Source organism: Engystomops pustulosus, chromosome 9, assembly GCF_040894005.1.
Source record: "Engystomops pustulosus chromosome 9, aEngPut4.maternal, whole genome shotgun sequence".
In the NCBI taxonomy this organism is placed as follows: Eukaryota; Metazoa; Chordata; class Amphibia; order Anura; family Leptodactylidae; genus Engystomops; species Engystomops pustulosus.
Genome location: NC_092419.1, coordinates 21,631,519 through 21,641,386, shown reverse-complemented (window position 1 = coordinate 21,641,386; position 9,868 = coordinate 21,631,519). Strand labels below are relative to the sequence as shown.

The 9,868-nt window shown below is 43.4% G+C and overlaps 1 protein-coding gene across 2 annotated transcripts in view; it reads right to left on the bottom strand.

The window, feature by feature from the left end:
• Positions 1-297: 297 nt before the first annotated feature.
• Positions 298-9,868, bottom strand: part of ZDHHC9 (zDHHC palmitoyltransferase 9) — a 31,068-nt gene continuing 21,497 nt past the window's right edge. For both annotated transcript variants that reach the window (XM_072123566.1, XM_072123567.1), the window contains exons 4-10: positions 9,146-9,304; positions 8,464-8,601; positions 7,916-7,962; positions 7,011-7,115; positions 5,421-5,524; positions 3,010-3,097; positions 298-1,474 (exon numbers count right to left, since the gene is read on the bottom strand). In XM_072123566.1, the coding sequence (XP_071979667.1) occupies positions 1,340-1,474; positions 3,010-3,097; positions 5,421-5,524; positions 7,011-7,115; positions 7,916-7,962; positions 8,464-8,601; positions 9,146-9,304 (776 nt within the window). In that variant the 3' untranslated portion in view covers positions 298-1,339. The remainder of the gene's footprint in view (positions 1,475-3,009; positions 3,098-5,420; positions 5,525-7,010; positions 7,116-7,915; positions 7,963-8,463; positions 8,602-9,145; positions 9,305-9,868) is intronic.

Genomic DNA, 9,868 nt, shown 5'->3' with positions numbered 1-9,868 from the left:
CTACTTAAAATGTACTGATTTTGGGGTAATAAAAAAAAAAAGGTCCTGCCTCCTAGAGTCTGGGATGCCCCTTCTTCAGATACTTGGGGGCAATTCTTAGGTGCATTGAATATTCAGTCATTGGCTCCCTACACATTTAAGGAAAGGTGGATCCTCAAGACCGACTCCAAGGATGAAGAGAAGAAGTGGGAGTATGGGTGTAACCTGGAGCGGGATGGGTGCAGTCATAGTGCACATCCAAGGTCCTGTACAGGACACAGCGGAGAGGACGGGAGATGATGGAAATCTCCCCATAAGCAAAATCAGATCATTTTTATTTTTTCATTCAAAATGGAAAAATCAATCGCCAAGTAACACAATCCTGAAAATCCTCTTGTTCAGGTCCAGGAATCTACTCTACTAGATGCACAAAAAAAAGAAAGAAAAAATTAAATAGAAAAAAAAAAAATTGTATAAATAAATTATTTTTGTAAAAACTCCATTATTTTAACACTTTGTAAAGTCATCATAGAAGAATCGTAGAGCAGCAGCAGGAAATTCTCTGCACTTCAGAAGTTCCGAAATGCCCTCAAAAATTAACAAAAAAAAAAAAAGTTTAAAAAAAAATTGTAGACATAAGGCGGCTCCTAATGAGCCCCCCCACCGAACTATCGTTATGATAATTGCAAGACCACAAATCTACAGTTTAGGTAATGAATGATTTGTCTATGGATAGGAATGAGCTCACGCCACATGAACACACGTCTACGTCATGACCGGTCGCGGGGGTGGGGGATGGGGTGTGCGCTAGGACTACAGTCTTAATTAGAGGCGTCAATGGTTTTGGGGGGCTCAGATCTGAATCTCACGAGTAATAAGTTACGGACACATCCGGGAAGAAGTGCAGACGCATTTCGGCTTTACCAGAAGCTTCGTCCTTCCAGGCTTTTTAAATAGAAAGCAATGCATATTTTTGGGTGGGTGCCACGTGTGACCCCCTATAGATAGACCCCACAACGTCCTGCTTAGTCCGGATGGAGGTTGTCCTCGGTTCATTTAAGGGGATGCATAATAGGATTGTGGCTGCAGCTCAGAAGAACCAGCTCCATAGCGGAGACATGAAGCTGCGGCGGCGCCCTCGCATGGCAGCGGCAGGACTAGCACCTCAAGTCTTTATATTGTTTTTGTTATCACTTATTTTTTCCCCCAGACTGATAAAGATGAATCTCCATCTCACAAGACGTCACCTCCATAATTAACACAAGCAAATACTAAAGAAAAATGGCGGAGAGGGCGGCTGTCACTTCCCCGTTGCTCCATGGATTCGCCACATTATCCTCCAGACATCTCTCATTGCCTCTTACTTCTCCGGCTCCGCTTTGCCTTCTGATTCTTTGGGCATCTGGACGGCCATTTCCAGGGCGTTAGGATCTGTGTGGACGTCCGGGGCCGGAGGTGCAGGAGGGTCAGTAGGCATCAACGGAGCAGAAGCCACCTGAGAAGAAGAACATGGTTATACCAGAGATACATTTATACCTGCTAAACACATCATTATATACAGGAGATCCCCAGGTTATACCGGCTGTACATATATCATTATATACAGGAGATCCCCAGGTTATACCGGCTGTACATATATCATTATATACAGGAGATCCCCAGGTTATACCGGCTGTACATATATCATTATATACAGGAGATCCCCAGGTTATACCGGCTGTACATATATCATTATATACAGGAGATCCCCAGGTTATACCAGCTGTACATATATCATTATATACAGGAGATCCCCAGGTTATAGCGGCTGTACATATATCATTATATACAGGAGATCCCCAGGTTATAGCGGCTGTACATATATCATTATATACAGGAGATCCCCAGGTTATACCAGCTATACATATATCATTATATACAGGAGATCCCCAGGTTATACCGGCTGTACATATATCATTATATACAGGAGATCCCCAGGTTATAGCAGCTGTACATATATCATTATATACAGGAGATCCCCAGGTTATAGCGGCTGTACATATATCATTATATACAGGAGATCCCCAGGTTATAGCGGCTGTACATATATCATTATATACAGGAGATCCCCAGGTTATACCGGCTGTACATATATCATTATATACAGGAGATCCCCAGGTTATACCGGCTGTACATATATCATTATATACAGGAGATCCCCAGGTTATAGCGGCTGTACATATATCATTATATACAGGAGATCCCCAGGTTATAGCGGCTGTACATATATCATTATATACAGGAGATCCCCAGGTTATAGCGGCTGTACATATATCATTATATACAGGAGATCCCCAGGTTATACCAGCTATACATATATCATTATATACAGGAGATCCCCAGGTTATACCGGCTGTACATATATCATTATATACAGGAGATCCCCAGGTTATACCAGCTGTACATATATCATTATATACAGGAGATCCCCAGGTTATAGCGGCTGTACATATATCATTATATACAGGAGATCCCCAGGTTATAGCGGCTGTACATATATCATTATATACAGGAGATCCCCAGGTTATAGCGGCTGTACATATATCATTATATACAGGAGATCCCCAGGTTATACCAGCTATACATATATCATTATATACAGGTGATCCCCAGGTTATACCAGCTGTACATATATCATTATATACAGGAGATCCCCAGGTTATACCGGCTGTACATATATCATTATATACAGGTGATCCCCAGGTTATACCAGCTGTACATATATCATTATATACAGGAGATCCCCAGGTTATACCGGCTGTACATATATCATTATATACAGGAGATCCCCAGGTTATACCGGCTGTACATATATCATTATATGCAGGAGATCCCCAGGTTATACCAGCTGTACATATATCATTATATGCAGGAGATCCCCAGGTTATACCAGCTGTACATATATATCCGCTCTTCGTATATAATTTGCAGCATGTGATAATTCTTCTGTACAGCTTTGTTATCCCTGTGATCATGTATAATATCACTTACAGAATCTCGCTGGGCGCCGCTGTTCTCTTGTTCGGACTGTCCCGGAAGACTGAGCGGCTCCTGGAGGATTCCTCTTCTGTCCAGGACGCTGCGGGGGGAGAGCGGCTCAGATTAATGCAGGGAAGATCTTATACATATAGTAAGGGGAAATGTTTGTGCAGATAGAATGTATCAGTCTCGCTGTGTAATCACAGGTGCGGTCAATAATACTCCCGGGATCGGCAGTTGTTCCCTTTCAGCAGCCAATCAGCTTCCAGGTATTTACAGTGTAAATAAAGATGAGGAGTACTACTAGATCTGCAGGATATGCAGAACCAAAATCTATAACTGGACAGGAGTCAGGCTCCACCGAAATCCTACTAAAAATAGGAATCAAAAGTACAAGAACAATCCAATATCTCAGAACAAACAACGCAGATTATACAGCCACCACTAGGAGGAGATCACTATGTACATATCATACACCACCACTAGGGGGAGCTCACTACATACAGATTATACAGCCACCACTAGGAGGAGATCACTATGTACATATCATACACCACCACTAGGGGGAGCTCACTACATACAGATTATACAGCCACCACTAGGAGGAGCTCACTACATACAGATTATACAGCCACCACTAGGAGGAGATCACTATGTACATATCATACAACACCACTAGGGGGAGCTCACTACATACAGATTATACAGCCACCACTAGGAGGAGATCACTATGTACATATCATACAACACCACTAGGGGGAGCTCACTACATACAGATTATACAGCCACCACTAGGAGGAGATCACTATGTACATATCATACAACACCACTAGGGGGAGCTCACTACATACAGATTATACAGCCACCACTAGGAGGAGATCACTATGTACATATCATACAACACCACTAGGGGGAGCTCACTACATACAGATTATACACCACCACTAGGGGGAGCTCACTACATACAGATTATACAGCCACCACTAGGAGGAGATCACTATGTACATATCATACACCACCACTAGGGGGAGCTCACTACATACAGATTATACAGCCACCACTAGGGGGAGCTCACTACATACAGATTATACAGCCACCACTAGGAGGAGATCACTATGTACATATCATACAACACCACTAGGGGGAGCTCACTACATACAGATTATACACCACCACTAGGGGGAGCTCACTACATACAGATTATACACCACCACTAGGGGGAGATCACTACATACAGATTATACACCACCACTATGGGGGGATCACTACATACACATACACCACCACTAGGGGGATCATTACATACAGATTATACACCACCACTAGATGGAGCTCACTACATACAGATTATACACCACCACTAGGGGGAGCTCACTATATACAGATTATACACCACCACTAGATGGAGCTCACTACATACACATTATACAGCCACCACTAGGGGGAGATCACTACATACAGATTATACAGACACCACTAGGGGGAGCTCACTACATACAGATTATACAGCCACCACTAGGGGGAGCTCACTACATACAGATTATACAGCCACCACTAGGAGGAGATCACTATGTACATATCATACAACACCACTAGGGGGAGATCACTACATACAGATTATACACCACCACTAGGGGGAGATCACTACATACACATACACCACCACTAGGGTGATCATTACATACAGATTATACACCACCACTAGGGGGAGCTCACTATATACACATTATACAGCCACCACTAGGGGGAGCTCACTACATACAGATTATATACTACTAGGGGGAGATCACTACATACAGATTAAACACCACCACTAAGAGGAGCTCATTACATACAGATTATACAGCCACCACTAGGGGGAGCTCACTACATACAGATTATACACCACCACTAAGAGGAGCTCATTACATACAGATTATACACCACCACTAGGGGGAGCTCACTACATACAGATTATACACCACCACTAGGGGGAGATCACTACATACACATACACCACCACTAGGGGGATCATTACATACAGATTATACACCACCACTAGAGGGAGCTCACTACATACAGATTATACACCACCACTAGGGGGAGCTCACTACATACACATTATACACCACCACTAGGGGGAGCTCACTACATACAGATTATACACCACCACTAGGGGGAGATCACTACATACATATTATACAGCCACCACTAGGGAGAGCTCGTTACATACAGATTATACACCACCACTAGAGGGAGCTCACTGCATACAGATTATACACCACCACTAGGGGGAGCTCACTACATACAGATTATACACCACCACTAGAAAAAATGAAGAGATGTTGTACAATATGGGATAATACAGTTTATGACCGGTATAATACATGGGGCAGAGTACAGTATACACTATGTGGTATAATGCACGGTGGGCGGTACAATACCTTGGCTGCACCGGACCACATAACACCTCACAGCAGTTTTTCATGAGGTTCCCGTGGTTGTACGGGTTCTGCACACGATTTTTTCCAGTCCACGATCCTTTAATCTACATTGAAAAAAAAAAAAAAAAAGTTTATACATTATTTTTCTTGTTTAACCCCTCGGCCCTTTATCATTTTTTGCATTATTGTTTTATACTCCTCATCTCATAAAATCCATAACTTTTCTGTGTACAGATCTGTGCGGGGCGCGTGATCTGTGGAGACGTGGTACTTCCTGTGCCTGGAATTTTTCCAGCTTCCCAGTACACAGGTGTGGAATAAAACATGAACACACGGAAACTGATAAAAAAGGCACAGGTGCACTATTTTCTTGGGGTTTTGTAATTATGGCCTTCAATGTGCGATCATATGACTCCTCCCCTTTATTCTTTGGGTCAATCACGTAGTTACCAAACTTTGTATCAGAATTAAAAATCGAACAAAACAAAAAAGTTGCTGTATGGAGTCTGTGTGAGGTGTCATTCTTCGCGGGACGAGCCACTGTTTTCATGGATATTACTTTGGGGACCGCATGAGTTTTTGATAACTTTTTAGAATTTTTTTTTTTTTCCATGGCTGGCAAAATGGTGGAAAATTAGCGATTGAGACATTTGGAGTCCCCCCACCCCCTTCTGATAGATTGCACACAATGATAACTAATATGTTTATTTATTTAGATTTCAATCTGATGCAATTTTACTATATTGCAGAATATTGGAAAGTTGCTGCATCTGAATTAGAGCCTCTAGTAAAGGCTTATTCAGGTCGCACTATGGCAGCCACCTATGTCAAGGATGGCAGTCGCTGTGATAAGACCCCCCCCCCCAAAGATCACGATAACAGGGGATCCGAAATGTTCAGAGCTACCCATTTCAGAGCTCTTGTTGCTCCCAGAGATGAGTGGAACAGACGGCCATGCATGTCCTTTCTGCTCCATTCATCTCCAAGTGCCGCAGCATAGAGATGAATGGCAGGGCAGATTTTTTTATGAATAGCTTCTCTTGTCTGCACATTGCATTGCCCTCTACCACCTGCCCCCCTCCCAGTATTACAAGCCCAGATCAGACACAGGCACTTCCTGCCAGCAAGCAGTAGCGTACAGAGACTTTCTACAAGATACAGGCAAGAGAAGTCTTTATTCAAGTGTGTTATAGCCCATATTTAGCAGAGCTGAGTGTGTCATTGTGTGTTCTATCCATCCCATGAATCTCATCATCTCTGATCCGTCTCATCTCTTTCTAAATGTCAGATACTAGTGAATGTTCAGAAGCTAAAGTGTATATAAACCCTCTATCCTGATAATCTAAGCACATTGTCAGCACACGGCATCTCACAGCACAGAGGGATAATGAAGTGTCTGCTTAGAGAGTCCCCGCTCACAATCTGGACTCTTACACTGACCATCACTGAGTGATAGGAGCTAAAACAGCAATAAAACTGAGTAACATTGTAAAGTAAGTGGTTAAAATTATCTTTATTGTGTAAACATCACTAGTGGGTTACAATTTGATTTGATTTCATGGGCAAACCCCTTTGATATAAAATACTCACATCCTCATTGGTTGTTTGGTTCAGTGACACCAGGAACGTGTGGAATCCCGTTAATCCGACCACAGACCAGAGGGTGAAGAAGCAGATGAAGACTTCCAGCACAGTGCACAAAGGGTTAAGGAGCAGAGAACGTCTAAAGGCAAAATGTGATCTGGAAACTTGTGCATTTTCCCAAAGTGGAAACAGAATGAATAAATTACATGGAAAGACTTTGTCCATTGTTCTACAGTAACAAACCCTCAGCTGTGAGCAGGACGGGCTCTTCCTATATAAAGAAATGTTAAAAAGGGGTCAACCATGGCTTCAAGATATTTATTACTTATTAACAGCCTGCACATCGCTCTGCTGAAATACTCTGCACTGCTGGGGACCCTGCTACTTATATTCTGTAGATGTCTATGACCGCCAACTGCAGAATGCTGAACTAAAATACTCTGTGCTGCTGTTGAACTGCCGTTATGTAACAGTCAAAATACTACACTGCTGAAATACTCTGCGCTGCCGGAGATCTCTGCTATACTGCAACATTACACAAAGACTGCACTGCTGAAATACTCTGCGCTGCCGGAGATCTCTGCTATACTGCAACATTACACAAAGACTGCACTGCTGAAATACTCTGCGCTGCCGAAGATCTCTGCTATACTGCAACATTACACAAAGACTGCACTGCTGAAATACTCTGCGCTGCCGGAGATCTCTGCTATACTGTAACATTACACAAAGACTGCACTGCTGAAATACTCTGCGCTGCCGGAGATCTCTGCTATACTGTAAGTTTACACCAAGACTGCACTGCTGAAATACTCTGCGCTGCTGTAGACCACGTTCCTAGCACACAAGACATGAAGACAACATGCACAAAACACACAGTGATTAATGTGCAGATCACAGAGAGGATATGTCCCCGGACTTTCTTTCAACGTGTTCAGGAAGCCAATTTTTAAAGAATCTGAAAATTGAGAAAAACAAAAAGTTTGAAAAATTAAAACACTGTAAATTAAACACAAGGACAAGACTGACGTCTTCCCATATCAACCTCCTAATCCTCTCAATATCAAGGATTCAGAAGTACACAAGACGAATATTACTAAACTTTGTGGTTGTTTTGTCTTTTTATGAGCAGAGATTGGGAGGTCACATCCATCACCGTCCCCCATGTGTGTGGTACAGACACGCTGAGGTATCTAATCCGGTGCTATGTGATAAGGCGTCACACCCATTACTATATATTCTGTCCCTGAACCGTGCATCTCATTCTATAATGTGTGATACGGTCTTTGGAGGGGTGTATCTAAGCCCAACACGTGTATCACTGCCCTGTGGAGCTACGCATCTAGTCCTACAGGGCTGGGAGCCGCTGTATCTAAGCTCTTGTGTGATACATGATAACATCACCGCTCCTGCCCTCTGTCTGCAGCAGAACTAGAAGCCAAGGGCCTCGGGGACTCACTCAGAGCTACGTAGACGATGTTAAAGGCGAAGATGTAGATTGTCAGCAGGGACAAGGAGAGGATGAAGAGGTAGAAGTAGCGGTAATTCCTCTTCCCCACACAGTTCCCCACCCAGGGGCAGTGGTGGTCGAAACGTTCTGAAAGAAGCAAAAACCTGAAGTCAGTACATTATATAGAACACTCTAATAATCACTATGTAACACTCTAATAATCACTATGTAACACTATAATAATCACTATGTAACACATTCCGCCTATCAATAAAAGCGTATATAATGTTATATGTCCTGATACATATACACACACACACACACATCACTATATAACACATCCCTCCCATCCCCTGCAGAGTATATAATGTGACATGTCCTCATATAACGCAGCACATTGCGTCTGGATACGTCTCTCTGACAACAGCGCAGCCTGTGGCTCAATGTTTTCCTCCCGTCTCCCATATAGTAGGGGAGGGGATTCAGACCCAAAAAGGAACATAAAAAAAAAAAAAGGGATCTGAACCCAAAAAGTTGGGGATTCCCTTTGCTGGGGCTTTCCACGATTCTCTGTAGTGAATGTAAGCAGCCAGACGTCTGCTGGAAGCCACGATGTGGAATGATCCCCACGGCCCTGCCTGTACGCAGCTCTCCAGGTCCCCCCCCCCCAGCGCACAGCGGTGTCACTCACCCACACAGTTATCACAGATACTGCAGTGCGAGGCGCGAGGAGGACGGAAGATCTTGCAGGTGTAACAGTATTTCAGCTTCACAATCTGATTGTTGATTTGGACGTTCTTGATGCGCGGAGGCGGCCTCTGACCCTGCGGCACGTTCCCATTGGCCGCCTCTGAAATAGAACAACAACGAAAAAAACTTTTAAAATTGAGGTTTAACGGCTCGATCCTTGCTATACGGTCAGACCATTGTGCCGTCCGTGTGATATCACATCACATGGATTTCTCATCTCTGTACTAGTTATTGGAGACTTCCTATTGATTGTCAGGAGGTTTGGGGGGGGGGACACTTTGCATTTCTCTCTGTAATATCTGGACACCTGACAGTTCTTCATGGACGCCCCCCGCACACTACATGTATTATTTGGATTATTACTACAATGTTATTGGGATATTTCAGGTGTCATTTCATCTCAATGTAAGGAGCTCTAGTCTATCATCTATTGCACCATCCACTGGTCTCCAGAAGGTGTCGCTGTAACGCAGTCCCCGGAATAACCACTTGCTATCTATGAGCTGCGTCACCAAGATGGAAAATCTTAGGAATCCCAGGCCTACGACATCGTCATCTGCAAGTCACTGCCGAGTCATTATCCAGATCTTTCCACATAAGAAAATACTGCACTAGATGCAGGAAGGAGGAAACGTGATAAAATTATATTCTAGGAACTTCTAAA